This window comes from Artemia franciscana, chromosome 1, assembly GCF_032884065.1.
Source record: "Artemia franciscana chromosome 1, ASM3288406v1, whole genome shotgun sequence".
NCBI lineage: Eukaryota > Metazoa > Arthropoda > Branchiopoda > Anostraca > Artemiidae > Artemia > Artemia franciscana.
The window spans coordinates 47,287,901-47,312,082 of record NC_088863.1 but is presented as its reverse complement, the minus strand read 5'-3'; the positions used below and the strand labels follow the sequence as shown (position 1 = coordinate 47,312,082).

The 24,182-nt window shown below is 35.4% G+C and overlaps 1 protein-coding gene across 1 annotated transcript in view; it reads left to right on the top strand.

Annotated features, from left to right (window-relative positions):
- Positions 1-5,303: 5,303 nt before the first annotated feature.
- The window catches only part of LOC136030675 (nonsense-mediated mRNA decay factor SMG8-like), a gene marked incomplete in the record, with an annotated part of 107,437 nt that continues 88,558 nt past the window's right edge, over positions 5,304-24,182 (top strand). The window contains 2 exon segments of the mRNA XM_065709743.1: positions 5,304-5,396; positions 21,938-22,094. Of these exon segments, the coding sequence (XP_065565815.1) occupies positions 5,344-5,396; positions 21,938-22,094 (210 nt within the window).

Below are 24,182 nucleotides of genomic sequence, written 5' to 3'. Positions count from 1 at the left end.
TGACACATCAACAGTATTTTTTTTGTGGTTATTGCTGACCTGATGAAACATTGGTTTTTCTCATCTTTCTGACAATGGTTATGAAAACTTCTGACTCTTGTGCCATTGTTTAAATCTACCCTCAATGCACAGAATTTTATATCTAACATTATGGATTATCTTAACAAATTTTTGTGAACTGGAAACATCACTATGTACTGTATAAACAGCCTTTGGGGATAAACTGAGTGTCAATTGACAGCCAATGTCTGGTGATCTACCATTTTGCTTGGTAAGGTAAATAACTTGAACGTACAGTTCCAGTCTGGGGACACAATGATCCACACTTTGATAACAAGCTTCAGATCGACATTGAAAGTCAACAAGAGCTTCGTGAAACTAGAAATCTTGAACAGAAGTGGTGCTTTTGAGTTGCCTCTTGAGCCCCAAAACTACAAAGATGTGTTGTGTGGTCCCAACACAGAAGCTTATCTAAATGAAGAAGGAGCATCAGGGAAAGCTGTTGAACAGTTTAGGCTGACGTGTTTGGGATTCTACATTGAACTGGCGAAGCAGATGAGAAAGTGGGTCAATCATAAAGATAAGATGTTATAAGCTCTCGAGTACTTAGACCCGAAAGTTGCTGTGAATGGAACTGTTGAAACGATTAGTCCTTTGACCAGCAGATTTAGCGAGCTCCTTGGGAAAAGTCAGAGCAAGATAGAGTCTGTTAGAGACACTCTCGAAAACCAGTGGCTGAGCCTGCCATATTTCAAAGAAGAAATGATCCTGAAGTCTGGTGGTGAAGAGCTAGTGTCCTCGCCGTCTTATTTTTGGAAGCTCTTGTTAGATGTGCAGATTCCCAACAGCACTCCCAAATTCTTTGAACTATCAAACTTTTTGTTGAACTTATGCGTGTTACCTCACTCAAGTGCTGGTGCCGAAAGACAGTTTTCTCAACTAACAAACATTAAAACTAAGTTGCGAAATCGGTTGGAAGTGAAAACTGAGGATTCCCTCATCCATGTAAAGCAGATGGTAACTCGTAGTGCTGTGTTGGTGGATCGGTGGCAGATTCGGCCAATATCACTTAACAATTTTTCGAGGTGGTAATGCAAGGCTGACGAAAAGGATGAGCAAATAGAGAATGAATCTGAACCTGACCTATTTGACTGACCAATCAGAAAACCAAATAACTGATGATCAGATTGCAGCCGAAGTTTTTTTCTCCAAAATGGTTAACCACTTAAAATTGATTTTTTTTTTTTTCAAAAATGAAAACTGAAGCTTTAAACAGATTTCTTGTACAGGAATTCTGCATTAAAGTTTCCCTTCATACTCTCACATTCTTGTTCTTTCTTGAAAAACTTGGCCTTTTCTGAACCCAGGGTGTGGCTGGGCGCTTCTGAATTGGAATCCGATTCATTCTGTATCTGCTAACTTTTCGTAGGCCTTCATAACATTGAATGCAGCATATGTGAAATCCGGCACAGTCTTTCCCTTATAAAGGTCTTTTCATGCTGTCTAGGTTTTTTGGTTCAATCCATCTTGAGCCACGAAGATGGCAAAAGCCTAACGCAAAATATTTCGGATTTGCTTAGACATTTGTTGTACACCATTCTGCTTTTGGTGAAAAAGGATTGCGATTAAATAAGCATTTCCATTATCTCTTATAGATGCCATCGACCTCTTCTCAGAAGAAAGAGAGTGGGCAGAGAGAAACGAATTTTCATCAAGAAACCGTAGCTATTCTTGACACCAAAAAGCCTTTTTCTTTGGTTGTCTGTGCTTTTTATTTTTTTATTTCAACATTTGATTGAGCACATGTGATATTTATCTTGTCACCATTTGCAAATAATATGACATTTCTTTGTTTTTTGAAGAATAAATTAGCTTTATAGAGAACAAGTGATATTTGTCTTGTCATTATTTCTCTCCTTATCAAGTTTGATCTCCTAGTTAATTGGTCTCATGAATACATTAATGCTTGGATGAAATAATGATGTGGTTGTGTATTTTTGCGAGAGCAGCGTTACCAAACGCGCTGGCGAAAGCCAGGTGAAAAGGATGTGAAGCACGTTCCAAGCCAAGTGCGTTTCACCCGCTTTTCGATATCAGTCTGCGGGAAATTGTTGACAAAGTTTTGCAGAAGATCTGATATGCTATGAAGGAAAAGAGGGAGCAAGGGCAATTAAGCCGTGTCGGCAGCGACAGACATCGTATCTGTGGTCTGCTGGCGCTAAGCTTTTAAGCCCTGTCTTCATAATGGCGTTTTCCGGCCGAGACAGCTGGGGAGGCTCATAGTGAAGACAGGTTTTATCGCCGTTTTCGTTTTCTCACCGTACAGAGTAGACATTTTGGCTGAAAACTTAAAAACTAAACAACACATTTTGTCATTCATCTTAGTTGTACTCCAACTTTTCTTTACGTTCCTGTAACACCACAAACGCAGCACATATGATTCAGAATCTTCTGCAGTTCCTAAAACAAGACTGCGCTTTCGAATTTTTTGTCAAAAACAACAAAAATGAAAACTGTCGTCCAAAAAGCGACAAAGCCAGTTCTGGTGCCAGAAAACACCATAATAAAAACAGGGCTCTACTGAGTTTTCGGAAGAAGAATAACTAGTACAACCGAAGGTTCGAGAGAACCCGAGAAATTGTACTGAATTCTTTTTCTTCTTCGCGTATTAGGCGATTTGAGGTTTTACATGGGATTTACTTATTTGAAGAACCGCTTTGCTTTTACTTGAAAAAGAAGAATGTAAATCTGGCCCTTGAGTTGCGAGAAAACCATTTAAAGCCTTTATGTCATTTTCTAAAGTATATTGGCTAATTTTCTTGGAGGACACTAAAAGTGTCCCTTTTTTGCTGAATTTGACACTTTAGTCCCAAAAAGTTTTGGCAACCTTGCTCCCTGTCCCACAGCAAATTACTTCCCTGGTATCACCCCAGAGGCATAGCTACTGAATCTTTTAACCATTTGGGACAACATGGCTGTGACTCAATTTTGATTAATGCTGAGGGGGAGGGATCTAAAAAAGGCAAAAAGAGGACGTTGTCCCTCTAATAGCTCTTGACTCTTAAAAAGGGCACTAGATTTTCAACTTCAAATTTAACAAGCCCCCTCCGAAGTTAATATGACCATCCCTTCCATAGGAATTATATCAGGAAGGAAAAACTTAAATAATAAACAATACATCGAAGCCTTACAGCTGTTTACTACAAGCAACACTAGAGCATTGTTTCTGATTTCCGAATCCCATAGAATGAAAATTAATTTCACCCGAATGAGAGCAATACAATTTTTAAGATAAATGTGGATTGAGACGATTCTTAAAAGTGGATAATAATGAAAATAAACATGATAATCTGATTTATAGAAAAAATTATTTCAGATTATGGAGTAAGAAATTCATTGCTTTAATAATTTATTTTAGTTTTTACAACATATTCGGAAAAAACATACATTAAGGAGTCTAATAGTGTCATTTTGATTTATTTACCGTGTTACGTTTAGAAGAAGCCGACCACAGAATATTAACCCAAATTTCTTTTTAGCATTATCATTCTTTGTCATATCCTTGACGAAAGAACTAAGAATTTTTTTTATTAATTTTCATTAATTGCCGTTCGAAGAATAGCCTGTTGTTAGACCGAATAACGTTAAATGGGAACACTGAAAACGTATAAAACGTACAAAACGTTAAATGGGAACACAGATTTAGATCATCCAGCTCAAGATTACCCACCATTATTACTGAAGGCCATTTTTCTTACGAATAATTTAATGTGTTTTAGAGTTGAATATTTTATTAAGAATCTTAATCATTCTTTAAACAACAATTTCTCAATTGTCCAATTTAACCAGTATCTGTTTGGAACAAGGAGAACTTACACTTCCTCATAGAGCAAGCTTCACTTTAGCCACTGGTTAACGTAATCTATTAAAAAAGCATAGCTACTCAAGAAGGCCAAAGAATCAAAAGGAATGATTATGGCAGGATACATAAAGGTGTAATTTGTCCTTCTCCAAGCAAATCTTGGACAAAATTTTCTAAAGTGAAGTTTTGCACGACTGGCAAGCAGAACGGCTATAGAACTGCTACAGAATACAAATTTGATAATTGTGACAATGGGATGATATTAAAAATTGTTGCATATTGCAACATAAATGGTTCATTCGAACATCCCTTAACTTCTTACAATGACTCATCCTCCAACTTTTTAACTGGCTATGGACAACTAGCCGAACAACAAAATTAGTCAAGTAAAGTTCACTGTAAACCTAGCTTGTTGACAAATCCACGTAGATTTGCCACATTCCATAATTAGTGGCGTTTGAATATACTGAATTTTTATGTACATATAGCATAGTTTATCCCCGAAAATTCCGCATTTTTTAGAGTTAGCTGGTGTATCTTAACCGACAAGTAATCTAGACTGTTTCCAATAATAATCTTTTTATTCTTTGACGTAATTTACTATTTTGAACCATTAAAGTTAACGGTTTAAAAATGAGCCACCAAAGATGAGCGTAAAATCCAAAACGTTTTCGGCACATTTCTGCTTTTTTAGTTCCGCTATTTTTCACCAATGATCTTATAACATAAACCAAATTTTCCAATGTATTTCTATCTTTGTCAGGAGCTTGAATCGGTTCAGAAGCGAGCGGTACCGATCATCTTGGGCCGCCGTGACATCTCCTACGAAAAGGCTCTGGAAGTGCTATGACTGCCGTCACTCCAAAACCGGTACGAAACTCTTATAATGAGTTTTGGAAAGTACTTGCTTTCTAAATCTCAGCACCGTGATATTCTACCTGATCAACCTCTACCATCAAGAACGAGAAAGCAAGATAAGTTAGTTCCCGTTAAAGCAAGAACAAACCGATATGGTAATTCTTTCGTCCCGGTTTTCGTCAAAATATATAATAAGAGTTAATATTTATAGTCTGATTTATATTTTCAAGTGTAGTTTGATTTTGTATATGTTGTAAAGAAACACAAATCAGGGATAGCTGTCAAGTTTTTGCTATTAAACCTGTCTACTACTACTACTACTACATGCTGTTTTTAGTGCAATTTAGAGCACCCGTCCCTTTGGGATTTCAAAACAAGAATAAGAATGTTTGGTGACTTGACAAAAATGATACCTCCACAAATTCTAATTTCACAAGAAAAACAGCGTCCAAAATTGGTTTCCGACAGGAGACTTTGATCAGAAAAAAATTGCAGTAGATATTGCCGTGGCTATACTTGTACCGCAAAGAAACTTATGGTCAGAAAACAAGGACAATTTATCTCAAAGCCTAGATAACGCTAATGCAAACTACCATCTGGCAATTAATTTAAAATTCGATAGCATGTCCCAAGTTAGAAAAAAATTTCTAATATCTGCTGGTAGTGTGCAAGAAGAGTAAGCAGCGTAAAAAACACACTAAATAAGTTTAATTCATATTTCTTACCCTGAAAATAAACAAAATGTGTTTGAAAAAGGCTATTTCACCCTCAAAAGAACTAAAGAAAAACATGGTAGCTTGTTTTGTCCTGTATGCTTTTCTCTCACTAAATCCATTCAAAGCTTGTATAACAATGAAGGCTAGAAAGAAGCTTCTAAACTAAAACTATTGTCTGAAAAGGTCTATTGGAAATTCTTTTTACTGTTAAAACTCTTCTGAAGGAAACTTGTTAAATAAGTAAATGTAGCATAGTAGACCACCATTAGACTGGATTCTTTATTTTATGCTATTTTCAAATACCATGTTCATTTTTCTGACAATGCACCCCATTCCCTTGGTGGTCTCATATAGGTCTATCAACATATTTCTCCATTAGACCTATTGAATATTCTTATAGCCAACATCAAAGGTTTTTGGTTGAAAAAGATTTCTGCAGGCTCAACTATTACAGCCTAGGGTAAAATTCTAGTTAATTGACTTCTTGCTATCTTAGAAAGGGTTTAGGTTAGGAAAATGAAACTTTCAGGGATGAATCTACAGACTAAAGTATGTCCCTGGAAGATATTTTGAAGCAACTACCTCCATTCCTTCTCGCTCTAGAGGGTCCTGACCTTTGATGATGTTTAAAAATATGTGTGTGTTATAAAAGTGAAACCTGGCAAAATAGATCTTCTGCTTAGTTGAAGTACAACAAAATTGTTTTCAGCTTCATAACTTAGCTCAATTCCATTTTATAAGGTTTTAAAGATATCCAAATACATTTTCTAAATTTTGAAAGAAAACATTGATATGGCTCAAAATTCTACTCAAATAACAAGAATTGTATTTTCAGAACTAAAGGCAGAGAAAAAGCAACTAGTAACTAAAAATTAAGGTAAAATGTTGTTTTGTCAAAATTTCAATAGGTTTAGACCTATCATGTTGGCATATTTCAGGGCCCTCTAGAGGGAGAAACAGTGGATGTGGGTACTCTGAAATACCTTCCTGGGACATACTTTATTCTGTAGATTCATACCTGAAAGTTTCATTTTCCTAACCTTTCTGAGATAGCAAGAAGTCAATTAACTAGAATTTTACCCAGTCTAGTTTTCTTGTGGATTTTTAACAATATTTTAACAAAATATTGTTAGTGTTATTCCAAGCAATGGACAAAAATAGATCAAAACATAGTATTACAGCCAAAAGCGGACTGAAGTCCCTGTTGATTAACTGTCTTCAATATATATTGAAGTTAAAAAACATGCCTGTTTGTCAAAATACAAATTGGCATGTACCCAACTGCAAAATCTTGCTTGAAAAACAGCCAAGAAAATATGAGGAATCAATAGCAGCTGCAAAAAAAACTAACCTCAAGGAATTCTGGAGATATGCATCATCTGGTGACCCTTGTAAGCATTCTGTTACACAGTTTCTGCTGGATGCCATAAAAATCTTTGACCTGAGGGAGATTGAAAATATATTAAATAAACAGTAATTGAATGAATATTCTAAGTAGCATATGCCCCCAGCTTGTGCCAGTAGAAAATGACCAGGACTTTAGATACATCCACCCCTCAGGAAGCATGTCATCCCTTGATTTTATGTTTTGCTCTCTGAAAATAAAACTGGATTCAAAAACTACAGTTATCACTTTGTTCCAGACCTCGGACCATTTTCTGATCAATAAAATTTTTTCCCATTAGTCTGATGCCTCTTAAGCCTGCCTGGCAAAACAGCTGTAGCAAGTGGCATGAAATCAGTGACTGGGAAAAAACCAATTTGCTTACATTTCAGGGTATAAGTGATGGTATCTTTACTAAAATCAAAGTGCCTTTTCAGCTTCTCTCTCAGAAATTGTATGTTAGTGTGCATAAGCATCAAATTCTGCTAAATATCTATTATGCTGAAATTGTCCATGCCTTATGTGTTGCTGAGCATGCAAGTGTCCCAGTCCAGAGGTTTTGAGTTGGAACCAAAAAACCTGGCTGGTTGGGTAATTCAGATTTTGTCAGTTCCTGCGTAAAGTCAAAATTCTGGTTCCATATCTGGAGGGAGTGTGGCAGGCCACATAGTGGAGTGGTGAAGGAAATCTATCTCTGCACAAAGCACTATTTTGCAAAAGTGTTAAAATGTCACCAGGCAAAGTCAATAGCTAAAATGTGTAGCAAGGCTAAAAGTGATCCCAATTTTATTTGGAAAGTTCTAAGGCATGATATGTCTAAATCTTGCAATGATCAGTACTGACCAGTGGTACAATTACTTTAAAGGTGAATTCTCCAGTCCTGACCTATTGCCCAACAGTCAGTTTGAGAAAGAACTTGACAGGCTCTTGCTCAAGTCTGCTAATGACCTTGGTTTTGTTGTAACTCCATCAATTGTCACAAAATGCATCCTGAAACTACAAAAAAAGACTTCCCATGTTTCAGATTTGATTTGTGCAAAGCATTTGGAATTTGGTTCTTGTGTCTTAGTTGAACATTTATCACTACTTTACCAAATGATTTTTGTTACTGGTATTGTCCCCAATTTATTCAGTACTGGCTTAATTAGTTCTATTTTGAAAAAAGGAAAGCCAGTTGTTCCTCATTTAGGCCAATTACTGTTTCTCCTATTTATGCAAAGTATTTGAGCTATTGGTTGTTGGTGAAATTTTAGTAAGTGTTCCATGCCAGAGAACCAATTTTGTTTTAAGAAAGGTGTAGGTCGTGAACCTGCTCATCATCTCATTGCAAATTTGTTACTTTGCGCTGCTGAAAATAATGAAGGACTTTTTTTGCTGGGCTGGATGTTTCTAGAGCACTTGACTCTGGCATACATGCACAGATACTGCTGATAGTATATAAATGCAAACAGATTGTACCTGTGTTGTAGCCCTTACCCTGCCAATACCCATTAAAAAAGGTATTAGACAAGGAACTCTGGCCTCCCCATCCCTGTTAAATGATGGTGCAATCAAACCCCAGCAAAAAGCCCTCATGACATGTATTTTTAAAGGAATAGACGTTTCATTAGAAAATTAGGCAGATGACGTATTAAATGTAAGTAGAACACAAGCAGGGATTGAAGAAAACTTTAGTATATTGCCAGATGAATATAATTGTATTGGTCTCAATTTTAATCATAGTAAGAGTGAGATTCTAGTTTTTAATTGCTGTTGCCAAGATCTTGTTCCTGTATCTCTTGGTTTGAACATCATACAAGACCAAGAACATCTTACATACCTTGGAGTCTCAACTGGAAAAAACCTTTGATCAATATGGATCTTGCTTATAATTTTTTTTTGCAAATAAAAGTAGGAAGGCATATTGCCTGTTGGTAGTGCTGAAGTTCAAGTTTAACTGCTATATATTTGCTACTTTATATAATGTTTTTGTAGTTCCCCATTTACTTGCACTTGCCCCATTTTGGTCTCTTGTCTTGCAGACAGATGTCAGCAACATAAAGAAGTGTTTTTACAAATATGCAAAATATCTGCATAGATTAACTCTATGGACCAGTACTGCAACTCTATCAACTCGTTACAGAGTAGCTAGTCCAGTGTATACAGTAAAAAAGCAAAATGAGCATTATATAACATGCCTGGGCAGTAATAGCACTTTGCTAAGTGTTTTGCAATAGTATTTTCATGCTATAAATGCTGAATTTGATTTTGCTTTTAGAAGTATGTTTTTTTACTTTTCTTTTGTTTTTTCTCATATTAATCTATCAGTGTTTTATTTTTTGCAATATGATGGGAAATAAACATATACATATATACATAACCAAAGCTGATGCAGAAACCCAATTGAAGAAGATCTACTACTACTAACTACTAATAACTCACTGCAGCACCAAGCCGCCTGAGGCCAACACAGCTACGCACGCTCCTCCTCCAACCTAATCTATTTAAAGCCTCCCTCTTTACACCCTCCCAGGAAGTTCCCATTTCCTTTAAATCCTTATTTATGACATCCTCCCAACCCAGACAAGGACGACCTGCTTTCCGTGTAGCCCCAGACGGTTGGCCAAAAAGGACAATCTTCGGTAATCTGTCATCCTTCATCCGTAGAACGTGGCCTAGCCATCTCAACCTTTCTTTCATTATAGCCCCAGAAAGCGGGATTGAACCACACTTTTCGTACAACCTACTGTTTGAAATACGGTCAGTCAGCCAGGTACCCAGAACAATCCGTAGGCAATTTCTCTGGAAAACATCTAGTAAATTTTCATCTGCTTTTCGGAGTGTCCATGCTTCAGAGCCATATTTGACCACTGTCATCACTGTAGCTTCCAATATTCTAATCTTGGTTTGTAGGCTTATCTTTCTATTCTTCCAAACTTTTTTTAACTGTGAAAAAACACCCTGAGCTGTAGCTATTCTACTTTTAACATCTTCACTGCTCCCACCATCTTTACTAATAATACTACCAAGGTAACTGAAGCTCCCAACCTGATCAATCTTTTCGTTACCTAAGGTCACCTGTTCATCTTCACTTATTCCTAACCTTAGTGACTTAGTCTTCTTGACATTAATTTTCAAGCCTATTTTAGCACCCTGAACTCGTAAAACCTCTAAAAATTCATTCATTTTGCTCACACTTTCATCTAATATGCTTAAATCATCAGCATAATCTAAGTCCAGGAGCGTTCTTCCTCCCCATTTGATTCCATGGTCTCCAATTGCCTTTCCTGTGCTCCTTAAGACGAAGTCCATCAAAATGATCCATATAAAGGGGGATAGAACACAACCCTGCTTAACTCCTGATTTAATACAAAACCAGTTGCTAACCTCATTTCCTACCTTAACCGCAGCAGTATTATTCTCGTACATAGCGCAAATCACTTTAATGTATTTTTCTGGTATACCATATAACGATAAGACCTTTGTTAACGCTGTTCTATCAACAGAATCGAAAGCTTGCTCATAATCGATAAAACTAAGGACCAAAGGTGTTTGACAACGAAGGGACTTCTCAATTATTAACCTAAGAGTGAAAACATGGTCGACACATCCTCTACCTTTTCTAAAACCGCATTGTTCTTCCCTTAAAACTTTGTCTACCGCATGTCTCAGTCTAAAAAGTATCATATTACTCAGTAATTTGCTACCTACAGAGACCAGACTAATGCCTCGATAATTCCGACATTCACTCTTGTCACCTTTCTTATACAGTGGTTTAATTAAGGTTTTCCTAAAATCATTGGGTACTTCCCCTTTTTCAAAAAAACCCAAATAAATATGCCAGACCAGATAAAGTACCCCCCCCCCTGTCTACTACATGAGACATATGTAATGCATTGCATCTTCTCACTCTGTTTTTCCAAAAGTCTCTTAGTACTAAATATATTCTGCAAGATTAGAGGATGCTTAAATCACACCTATACACAAATTGGGCAATAGAAATGAAGCTAACAATTATTGACCAATTAATCTTAGCAGACATGTACACATAATTTTTTTTTTTGGGGGGGGGGGCAAAACCTTCAAAACAGCAGATGTAAAATAGTACTGTTTTATTTAGTAATGCAAAAAGCACGTATATCAGAAAATACAGATTAACTTTAATCTGTAGTATTTTAGCAGGTAGGGGGAAGAAGACTGAAGCCTCAAAAGTATGTTTTAGGCTCAGGTTATGTTCATAGTGATTTAGAACCAGTGATTAATCTATTATATCCCACTGAAAGGGAAATTTTAGGGTTAACAGTGCAATATGGGTGCTGTGGGAGGTAGTTCTTCTATAACAAAAATGTAGATTTTAATGAAAAACGATATTTTCCAAAGTTGATCCATTAAAAGCTGTACTTTATCCTGAAAAGGGGGGATAAACGCCCTAATATCAAGGATAATTCTATTTTGCTGTTGAAAGCAAACTCTCTTTACAAAAAAATGACAGTGCCATTGCTAATTACTTCAAAGAGGGTAAAAAGTTGGACAGAAAATGGGTTAATAATTTTGCAGTGACTTGACTGGATAATTGCATGCTGTAAAATCCCCCAAAAAAGGCTTCAGACATGTATCTAGATTCTTAGTAAATTTCCTACTTTTGCCAGAAATCCAAAGAAACCATGGGAAAATTAAACATTTCACAAAATTTCAGGGGGGGTGGGCCCAAAGGCCCACCCCCCCCTGAAATAATCTACTATCACCTAGTCAACATTGATTTCATCCCAATTGATCAGTATATAGGCCTACTATCCTCATTGACACATACAAGCATATCTTAAAACTTATGGATGAAGGATCTCCTGTGGATATGTTATTACTGGATTCAGCCAAAGCATTTGATAAAGTTTGCCACAGTAGATTAAACTCTGAACTCTATGCAATTGGCATCCATGATAACATTGTCAACAGGATAATGCAATTTCTAACAAGTAGAAAGCAGGTAGTAAGGGTATTTGGAGACAGTGGATCAATCTCCTTCTCAGAATCAACAGATATATAAAGTGGAGTACCCCAAGGAACAGTTTTGGGTCCAACTTTATTTAATATTTTCATCCACTATGCACTTTCAATCATAGAGAATAAAATTTACTTGTACACAGATGATTCCAAATAATTGGTCCTGTTTACAACCCTCAAAGTGCCATAGCCTTCTAGGCTGATCTTGATACATTCTCAGAGTGGGTAAAATCCTGGTAGCTTGAATTTAATATCCAGAAATGCTGAGTCATTCATTTTGGAACAAATAAGCCTCTGTGCAAGTATTTTATGGAATCAAGTGATCGTTCAAAACAACCACTCATATGCAGTCATGGTGAAAAAGATCTTGGAGTCTTGGTTGATGCTAAGCTTAAGTCTGATTTTCATGCACAATCTGTTGTAGCCAGTGCCAACCAAACTCTTGGTTTAATAACCAAGAACATTTTGCCACAGATCTCCAGCTGTGATCACCAAGCTGTTAAAGGCCCTGATCAGACAAAATTAGAATTTAGGATGTGTATTGCTGTTCCAGTCAATAAGGGTGATAGATCAATTCTGGAATCATTGCAGCAATGTGCAAATAAATGCATAAAGGGATTTCAACATCTTCCATATCCTACCCAATTACATAAGCTTAAACTGCCATCTCTCACATATAGACATAGGCAAGGAGATGTATTAATGACATACAAATTAGTTAGTGACAAGAGTGTGATCCCCAACCTGTTCATGATAGCCAGTTCACCAGGTACTAGAGGTCACCCCTTGAAGCTTTATCAAAAACGTGCTAACACCAGGCTGCAAAACAAATTCTTTTCTAACTGTGTTGTCAACTTATGAAACTCCCTTTGCCAAAATGCTATTATACCTCCCAGTGTTGAAGCCCTAAAGTCTGCAGTTGACAAAAACTTGTACAAAAAATCCTTGCTTGCACTATGGGATGTACCGAATGAGTTGAGTTATCATCATCAGTGACCAGTGTTCACAGGTCTTGTCCTTATTGCTGGCAAGTGTGATTCAAGGTAATAGGTACTCTTGACCATATACCTGAAAAAACCTATAATACCTGAAAAATATAAAACCGGTAAAAACCTGAGAAAGTCCCCAGATAAAAACAAGCCCCCTGTACCACATAGGAAACTCATTCTTGTCTTGAATGTTGCATGCCAAGGAACAGTTTATTCTCCTAATCTTTTCAATAATTTTGTGTTGGGTGCTCAAGACCTGTGCCCTAATCCTCTGATTTGATCTCCATTAAATCTGTCTCTAGTTTGCTATGCAAGTGACATTTAAAATTTTCACTGTACCCTCTACAGAAGAAATGAGATCTTTGTCATGCTTCAACTGGAGTATCTTAAAATTGGCCTCTGTTTCAATCCTGATCAGTCAGAAATAGTGCTTTTTAATTTGAAAAGTGAGCCACTGTCCTTTATAGTGCTTGGTAATACCAGTGTTAAGCCATTAACCACCTCATTTATCTAGGTCTTCCCATTGGTTCCTTGCTACTCCACCATCTCGTATGATTTGTATCTGCCTCTTATACACTGATTGTTGTGGTAAAATTTTCATTTTGCCTCCTGCTATCAGCTAGTCTTTGTAATGCTGTAGCCCACCCTCACATATCATATATTGCCCTTTTTTTGGAAGCTGTTTACTAGAACTGATTTTCTGAAAGTCGAGTCTATTTTCTTTTGGTTTGCTAAATGTTTGCTTTGGCTGCCACCTTGGCATCATAATTCTCCATTGATTAGAAAATTTCAACTTGGTGACCCCAATTTTGCAAATTTTAAATGAATTGCCAAGCATAACTGAACATTTAATTTTTTAGTGCAGTAATATTTATTTTTTCTAATTCACGTTTTATTTTTTATTGTCAATTTACTGTGCTTGACAAGAGTTAGTGCAGCTATTGGTTTCTTATTATGTTAGTTCTTCCTCTTTTCTTTCCCCTCTGCCCCATCTTAACATGTTATGTGAATCATGGATCTTCAATAAATAAGTAATAATCCAATTAATAAAAAAAAATGCCGCACATCGTAAAAATAAAAATTTATTATTTTAGTGTTTTCTTTTAGTTTTTTTTTGGGCTATATATGGGAACATCAGGGGGGGAGGCATTGGCTGTTATGCATGAGAAAAAAAAATCAAGATATTTGAACATAGCTTAGAATAAGGTAGCATATCTAATTCTACTATCTCACTTTTATTTGTTTAGCTGTTTTCTTCAGAAGAGGCCAGCCAATAAATATTTACCAAGGATTTTTATGGGCCAAGAGGACCTCAAGGCAGCAATAAAAAAATGGTTATAAGTTGTGAAATCCAAATAGCCCAAAAATTTGTCTCCAATTTGTTTGAATTTAATATATAAAAAATCCCTAAGTAAACAAAAAACCCCTAATGCACCAAAAAGAAAACAAAATGGTGAAATAGGCTACGCAATAATTAGCTGAATTGTTTCTTTGTTTGGCTTGCTAGTTATATTCATAAGTCCTTGAGCCAAAGTGACCTAAATCCAGGAAAAAATGCAAACAATTAGCATTCTTGAAAGGTTCTTGAATAGTTAAAAGATCTGCATAAATATATTGTGAGCATCAATTACAACATTTTACCAAGGACTAGAAGGATCGAATGCTTGGTAGAATTGTTGTTATATTTCTTTTTCTTTTGCAAATGTGTAAAAAAAAAAGTCTGCTACCGGGAAAAATTTGTTTTGGAAAAATCATGGATAACTCTTAGAATATTTTTTTAAGGATCTTGGGACATTTTTTGTGGGATGACTATAATGTGCTTTCATATTTCGTTTTTAAAATTTTCACTTTTTTCAAGTAGTAGCTTTTTCTCCAGTTTAAATAATTTGGAAATTAAAGGTTTCCAAAGAAGTTTAATCCTCATTTTCTGTTTTTAAAACAAAGTTTTGTGTGGTATAAATCTATATATCTTTTCTGTCTAATTGAATTTGGAATTCTTGGATTATTGAAGGTAGGGTGGTTAGGTATTTAGCAACTGAGTATAGCTATACGGCAATGTTGTTTTACATAGTGCCTCTTTCCAGTGTCTTAAGATACTTACATTATGTTACATCTAATTTCACTCATAATAAATATAGTTCATATATTTTAAAACCAGGACATTCAATTGAAATCTTCTATTTCTTAAAATAAATTTAATTACTTGCATGATCCCCAGTGCCATTAGAGACATGTCCCTATTTCAGCACTCTCTTGATGGCTGTCAGTTGGTTCATCAAAGTCGTATTTCTCTGAGTCAATGGCTATCTGAATTCTGCAAGTTAAATTAAGGGTGAGGGTCTCCACTACCCTAGTCTATGAGTCATGTGTGTGCAAAAATGTTCTCTCTGAAGGCTATTTTTGAAACTATTAAAGAGTTTTTCAAAACTATTTCTTCGAGTGAGTTTCAGCAAGCCACTGCTTGGACACTCCAAAAATTGACCCTTAATCTTCTAACTGTTACAGGTTTGAGTATTTTTCCATGGTTTCCTCTTGTGGTATTTATTTTTGAAGGGTAGAAATATTTCTTAAATGACTAATAATTTATTTTTGAAGGGTGGAAATACTTCTAGAAGGACTAATAAATAATTACTATTTAAAGGAAAAAAGGCCTGTCAAGTTTTATTTTCTACTCATCAAAATGTTTGAAGTTAATACTAAAGCTCAATCAATGATTTGGTTTGTCAGAGTAATTAAGAAATTTTGGTAGCAATTCTCTTTTAGCTCACAAAAACACTATTTGTAGCAAGTAATTTTTGTAAGGATTGCTGAAACACTGCTAAACTTAGAAGTCAAATCAAAACTAAGCATAATTTGAAGACAAAAAATTTATTTAATGTACAATACTGATCAAATTAAAATATAAAGTAAAAATTGATTAACACATTAAGTTTATTTGTAGCCAATGTCCTTCTCACATTTTGGCCTGAAAAAGATATAAAAAGTCAGCTTGTAGAGAAATTAAGAAAGCTTGACCAGAAAAAAAAAAAAAATCAGCTCTAGATATATTTGAACAGTGGTTTCCAAACTTTATTTGATTGGGGCTCCCTTAAAAATGTTTAATCATTTGGTGCCCCCCTTCCCTTTTATAAAATAATGCAATCGCAAAATTTTTGAAGAATCTCCAACTTTAAAGTTGTATCAGGAACTGGAAATTTTCTAACAAGAGTCCAGTTTTTCGTCCAAGGTGGAAGATACAGAAGAAATTTGCAAAATTTGAAATAATTTGTCCGAATTCTTTTTAAATTACCATTATTAAGAAGTGGGAAAAGACCTGAAGCATAAAGGACAGAATGCTCACAAAAAGTAGAATAAAGTTTGGCCAGCGCACGTCTATTATACTTCCCTCTGTTTGCAACAATTTTTGCATAACCAATCTGAATCTTTTTGCTTATATCACAAACAGTACGCTGACGTAAGCTCGAAAGGTTGTTAGTAATAGAGATACCAAGCCAAAGAATACAATCAACAAGAGGGATAGTGAAGTTATTACAGGGAAGGGGAGTTGCAGTAGTACAGTTATAGGGAAGAAACTCACATTTATCTATATTAAGTGAAAGGCCAATATTCACTTAGGGTCTAGAAAAGAGACTAGGTCAGGGTCTAGAAAAAGACCCTTTTTGGAACGGCTAATCAGAAGCAAGCCGTCAGCATACGCAAGATAAGAAACATCCGCAGGACCAGAAAGGTATGTACCTGAAATCTTAGCCAGCATACTAGAAATACAAATCTTAAAAAGAGTAGGGGACAGATCACCAACCTGCCTAACTCCTCTTCATATTCTCATAATAGTGTCTGGTGCATATCTTAATTGAAGAAAAGAGTTTGAATACCAAAACCTAAGAAGCATTATAACAGAGAGATTGACCCCAGAATTATACAAGGAAAAAAGGAGCTGACTATGGACCACACTATCAAACGCTTTCGAAAGATCCAAAGCACAAATATAAAGACCATTTTCCTTGGAAGAATTATCAGCCAGTAAAGAAGACAGAATCTTATGCGCATGCTGACAACCCACCCCATATCGAAAACCAAATTGGTTCTCACCCTCTGTAATATTTTTAGTCAAAAAAGGTAGAAGGATATACTCAAAAACCTTACTAATATAACAAGATCCAGTAATAGGTCGATAGCAGGAACAACCAGTCGGTGACTTTCCCCTTTTTAAAATTGACGAAACAGTGCCACACAGAAAACTCTCAGGTACGTATGAAGTACATAGAAACATTTGAAAAAGAAGCTGAAAGTGAGATATAAGGGGGGTGCATTCAATCGGCATATGCATCTTAGAGATGCCATCCTTATCTATTGAATCGGATTTTAAACTTTTCGCAGCATTAATTACGAAAGAAAAAAATATGGGCACTATATCGCGTTGCGAAAGCGTTGTACTTAAGAGGGGGGTAAAAAGGCGAGTTTTAAACAGAATGCACCGAATAGTTAATCACTGAAAAAATCGAAGAATAATGTTTATACCAAGCTGAAGGTGGAAGGCAATTACTTGTCATAGTTTCATCATTTAACTTGTCATAATTGATCACTTTTCGCCAATCCTTCCTACTCACAGGGAATTCCATACTGCAGTAAAGTGCCAACCTCAGATAACGTTTATATTTAGTTTTACGTTTGAGATCAGCGACACACCCAGAACTTGGCCTACCACATTCATTCCATAAATGGAGCCATAGTTTCGCTTTATTTTGTATCGACTTTAAACAAGGGTCCATTGACCAGATAGGTTTTTGTGTTCTCTTACGAATACGTTGCCGAGGTACAGCAGCTTCTTCTGTACTTTTCATACACATCACAAGTTGGCTATAATAACAGTCAATATCGGCTTTACCATTCTTAGGTACCTGGCGCTGAAGAAGATGATATGGAACACGTATGGTAGAAAGAAGGGTTGTCAAGGTAGTGATGTAGTGAGGTATATTGGCTTTGCTCCAATTACTTTTTTCAAACCACTTCGATATTTCTCGCGAGCAATTGGTTTCCGATAGATTAATATCCATTGTAAATGTCGCTTAAATCGGCATGTGGTCAGTATCTTGCTCGTTAGCATGAACAGAAGCAGAAGAAGAGATAATACCAGGCGAGCAAATAATATGGTCAATATCACTTGTGCTTCCAGAATGATGAACATATCAAAAATTGTGGGATTTGGGCACAACGCGGTACGACGGAAGACTCTCAAAAAAGCGAATCACTTCTCACAGAAGATCGATTAATATCAGTATTTAGGTCCCCAATTATTATATACTGTAGAGAATTTGACAGTACCTGATTCACAAGATTCTTCAGCAGACCACAAGCCTTTGCGAACTTAGTTAAGGATCTGATCGAGTATCCTTCATATGGGAGATAAGAGTTTATAAATACAATACTGCCGACACGCACAGCCAAAAAAAAATTCGTCGGAGTTGAAGAGTACTGGGGAGGGTAGACGAATGTCCTGTTTAAACACAGGCTAGTCCACCAGAACATGCTGGGACAAGAGTTCTGTAGATTGTCTAGTGATCGGCATTTAAAACAGCATTTGGGGAGGTCCTTAAACTCGTTAACAGGAACAATTTCATAGCCCACCCTGAGGCCATGCTTGAAAAACGTAGATTGAGCAAAATAATCCAAAAATTGGAGTTTAACAGACTTATAGGCCCAGTTTCTTAGCATCTTTGATACCGTGTTGGCTTCCGAGTAACGTAATGTCAACGTCGGTAGGAATATTACGTGATATACCGAAAAACCGCTTGGAAACCACTTTTGCTGCAGTACCGGGCATAATATTGTGGATTGACGAGCAGAAGTCCTCCATAGCAGACTTTTCCATATTGATATACCACTTGTCATTGATGGGCTTTACGCTACGTACTAGTTCATGTCCAGTAATTTGGTCTGTAGCAGCTTTTCGCTTAAGAGGGTCAGGTAAGGCGTCCGGCACCTTCGAAACGATAACGGTTGCATGTGAATCTAGCACTGAAGCCGGCTTGGGTAATTGTGGGAAGCTCAATTCATAATTGTCAATCTTAAAGACATTCCCAAAAAACTTGATGGAGCTCATTAAATTTTGAGAATAGAGAGGTGTAGGCAGTGGCAGGGTACTTCCGTAGGACGCTTTATGACGAATGTCGGAACAGCAGTGTCAGTTTCGTCAAGAGATTTCAATAGAGTAATTATTTCGCTGAAATGGCTAACCAGTGCATTATTTCCCTTCCGAATAGGGCAATCTTCATGACCCGGACAAAGCTGCCACACTAACGTCTTTGCCACCTTGACCGGATTAGAGTAAAAAATACTCCACTCCATGCCTTTTAATCACGTCATCCTCTGCTCCAATTAGCAAATTGCTCTGTACAAAATTCAGTACCGACGAATAAACAAGGACAGGATTATCGTCACTACTGGTAAGAGGCATCACGCCTGAAACACTCCAAATTTATATACCAATTACCGAGGGAAGTGCAGGTTTCTGCTACCTATTCCCCGCAGTTTAAGGGAGACACCACTCCCGGCAGGCACTACGGCCCTTGCGACAGAAACCTCCCCTCTTCTGTTCGCTTACTGGTAAAATAAAATGATTCTCGCTTACTGGTTCAAATAGTTCAATAACAATAACTCAATATTTTTTTTTTCTACAATTCATGCACAAATAGTTGTGTTGATAATCCTTTTATGTAGGTCAAGGTTACACGTCACTTTATCCATAACCAGTAATTGCGAAACCTTGAATTATAATGAATTAGTTTTCATTCGATGAAAGCTTATAGCCGAGTGTTGAAATAGGTCACAGTTCTTGAGCTAAAAACAATTTTTTGAGGCTTACTGAATTAATAAGTTCATAAAATATCCAATTTAATCCAGGTTTGTTCACTTTGAACTCAGAATCAATACTGCTGATTCTGAGCAAAAAAAAAAAAAAAAGCTGAGCAAAATAGCATCAGTAGAAATAGTAACTTCACAAAAGTCAATAAAATAAAAATAACAACATTGAATTCCTTATTTTATGCTCTTTCCAAATATCATCTTTGCGTTTTACAATGCAACCCCCTTGAGTTGGGCTCGGATATAGTCATAAATAGCATATTTAATTGTAATTCATTTTGTGATGTATTGCATGTCTTTGTTAAAAGGTATCAGCATTCTTGACCAATGAAAAATATTAGACAAATATTTAATGATGAAAATGTTATTTAAGAACGGTTGAGAAATGTGGATAACAATGAAAAAAAAAACAGGATAATTTGATTATTAGAAACTTCCAGCATATTTAAAAAAAAGGATTTCATCATTCTAGTGCTTTTGTTTAGTCTTTTATATTGCAAGAGCTGTATCTAGAACCTGGCACACAGGGGGATAAGGTGCATTGTCACAAACGCAAATATGGTATTTGGAAAAATAAAGTAAGAAATGTAATAATACTGCTTTTTGGTTTATGTAAATGTTTCCTTCTGTGGAGCCATCGGTATCCACTGTTATCTCCAAAATGTTTACTCTTAAGTATCAAACCAAGTGTGGTAGGGGCTTTTAAAATAATTTAAAGCTTTTCATAACATAGGTCAACTGCAAGAAAATTTTGAAGTGTTACAATTCCAGAATAAAATTGTGCTTTGACAGCTTTTTGCTTACTCAGAAAGTGTTTGGTGTGAAAATATCAAGAAGAAATCTATAGCCAAAATCGTGGTAAGATTACAGTTTAGGATTATTTCTAACTTGGAAAATTGTTTGGCTTAGTGAATGCAACATTAAAGAATCGATCTACAGCCCATTTAAGGCAGAAGAAAGTTTTTTCAAGTACCTACACTTCCTCTTTCTAGGACACTAAATTTGTCTGCTTGGTAGCCTAGATCAAACCTTAAGAAATGGACCCGCAGTTAAAAATTAAATATCTGTTAAGATAGATATTGTCCTCTGATACATCGCTTGGCCTACACGTAATTTGTGAAAAATTCTATGAAAATGCATTCAACTTCCAGTAAAAAGTCAAATCTTGTTTGAAATTCATCTTAACCGCAAGCACTAGGCTAATTTTGTGTTATTTGTGTATTCATTTTTCCAATAATTTTCGTATATTTTTTGTACATGTGGAAACACTGTGCCCAAAGAACATGTTCTATGCCTGGTTTAATCAGGATTCTGTTTTTGAATTTTCCATGAAAGAATCCAGGCCAGATTTAAATTAAATTTGAACTGAATGGTGTCACAAAACCGAATTATTTTCCTGCAATGGCAGATTGTGTTTTACGAAATAGTGGAAACAAGCACTTGAAAAAGTTGGCAAACCTTGGAACGCAAAATTTACATCTAAATAAATCATTGCCCTTTAACAAAGCATATCTGTCTTCCAGTTCGATTATCAAGGGAAATGATTATCACGGAATGTCTTGTATTTTCAGGTAGAACATCAAAGTTAGAAATTTTCATTGTAGTGTCTTTAACTATACTGAATTTGGTATTAGATACAAAGTTTAGTACCTAGAATTTCTGTCCTCCCCCTGGCCATTTCTGTAATTAGTTCCTATATGTAAGACAATTTCCAGTAATTTGTAACTAAAACCTTTGCATTTTAATCCTAGCGTCACCCTGCTAGCTTAACCGGAACTATCAACTATAATCAGTAATAAAAAAGAGTAATGGGCTAGTATGTTTTCAGATGCTCAGAAAGATTTGTTTTGACATATTATTTTGAACTCAGTGGCATTTCTTATTTGTAATTCAAATAAAAATAGATTATTTTGATGTATATAGCATTATCTAACTTCCATTTTTACGCTTCTGTTATTTAGTCACAGGTGCATAGAGATACAGTTTAACCAATTTGTTTTGTAGAAGTTGGCTTGCCCCAGGGACTTGCATGTGCAAGTTTCAGAAAAAGATTCTCCTTAAATGTTGTCTGTGTAGAAAAACTGTTTGTCCTTTACTTAGGTGCCGACGTGCCTGGCCTATCAGGGTTAGGTCAGGGAATGGGGTCATATCAGGGAAAATGGTGCATTATCATGCTCAATTTTTTGTGGAGATCCTCAGGACTAATCTTATGGATGGATTACCTCCAATCTTTTTCTTCAACCATGCTGTGATGTATACTTAAATATATTTTGATTTTTTTTTGTAGATTAGTACCATTTGAAGCAAAGAGGGCACTTGTTGTTTGCTTTTTTGGAAGAAGTGGCTATGGAGACGTTAATTGTTCTTCAAATATAGTGGATTTGATCCTAAGAAGAAATGTATTTTCCAATTCATTTGAAGATGACGTTTCCGAGACTGCAAAGGTAATCAAATTAGATTATGTTTGTTTTCGGTAGCTATAATGGCAAGAAGTGCTAGCTAATAAATAGATTGAAAAAAGAAAACTGTTATTTTTTTTTTCAAATGAAAGTTAGAAGCCAGTTTGAAAATGAAATCGAACCGGAGTTGTTGTGTTTGAGATGAAGTCACATTTTAGGCCTATATGAGATGAGTTCTGCCACCCTTTAAACACTCTGCTCTTTATGCTGAGGTGTCACCTATGCTTTGGAAAAAAAATAATTTTATTAAGCTGATCCAAAATTACTAAGAGAATCAGGATGGATATTCAGTGGATAGATTTAATGACTTCTCTAAAATGACTAAATTCCGCTAGTTACTTAAAATATACTTTAGGTTTAAAAGGCCCAGTCGAGATACCAAGTTACTTTATTTTCTCAGGACAAAAATTACTTTAAATATGCTATTTTTGTACAGTTTTTGAAGACTGATACCTTAAAACTTCAAGGTTTCAACCGTATATTATTGCATTCTACTCTGACTGTTCTGAATCCTCTGAATGCTCTGACTGTTCTGAATGCTCGACATTCAGAGCTCTCATTCGGAAGCATTCAGAATCTGGTTTATGTTTTGAATGTTCTGTATGGAGCATCTAAAGACACTGCTTTGAATGGTCTGGATTGTGTGAAAGCTCTGAAGAGACCATCTGAAGAAATTCAATGCTATAAATGCTTTTAAATGTTCTGAATTAGTCTGAATGCTCAAAACTCTCATTCTGTTTGCTCATTCAAAGCATTCAGAATTTTTAGACCGCATACTCCGAATCCTCCCACTTTTCTTGATTCTCTGAATGTATTCAGACTCTAGTGCTTGCTTCGAAGGCTCCAAAAATGATTCACGAACGGAGATCATGATGTAGAGAATCCAGAGCATAACTGCTGAGTTCTCTGAATGGCCCCAGTAAGCATTCAGAATGAGCATTCGAATGAGAATCCAGATCATTTAGGAGTGTGAATTTTCTGAATGCTCTCATGGATTCGGAGCTCTGGATGGAAAGTATTGAGAGTAAGAGCGCTGAATCCTCTGAATGCCCTGAATAAGCATTTAGAATGAGCATTCGAATGATAGTTCAGAATATTTAGGAGTATGCATTGTCTGAATGCTCTGAACTCTTATACCTAAAATCTTTGCAAGAATGTACTCAACAACCTCTAAAAGTTTCTTGGCAATTGGATGAACAGTGTAGTAATGCATAAAGGGGAGACACAAAGACAGAAAGACATACATTAGATTATATATATATATATATATATATATATATATATATATATATATATATATATATATATATATATATATATATATATATATATATATATATATATATATCTATATATATAAAAATAAGTTGTCTGTGTGTGGATCTGTGGATCTGTGGATCAGGTGACGTCACCTGAAAAAACTGGATCAGGTGACGTCAAAACTGAAAAAAACTAAAAAAAGGCGAAAACTACAAAAAAAACTAAAAACTAATAAAAAAAATAAAAAAGCTAAAAAACTAAAAAAACTAAAAAAAGGCAAAAACTACAAAAAAAACTAAAAACTAATAAAAAAGCTAAAAAACTAAAAAAACTAAAAAAAGGCAAAAACTACAAAAAAAAAACTAAAAACTAATAAAAAAAATAAAAAAGCTAAAAAACTAAAAAAACTAAAAAAAGGTAAAAAACTAAAAAAACTAAAAACTAAAAAAAAACTAAAAAAAAGGAAAAAACTGAAAAATAAGCTAAAATAAAGGTAAAAACCAATAAAAAACTAAAAAAAAAAAACTGAAAAAACTAAAAAAAGGCAAAAACTACAAAAAAAACTAAAAACTAATAAAAAAAGTAAAAAAGCTAAAAAACTAAAAAAAACTAAAAAAAGGTAAAAAACTAAAAAAAATAAAAAATAAAAAAAACTAAAAAAAGGAAAAAACTGAAAAATAAGCTAAAATAAAGGTAAAAACCAATAAAAAACTAAAAAGAAAAAAAGGAAAAAACTAAAAAAATTTTCATCTAAAAAACTAAAAAAAACTAAAAAAGGTAAAAACTAAAAGAACTAAAAAAGAAAAAAATAAA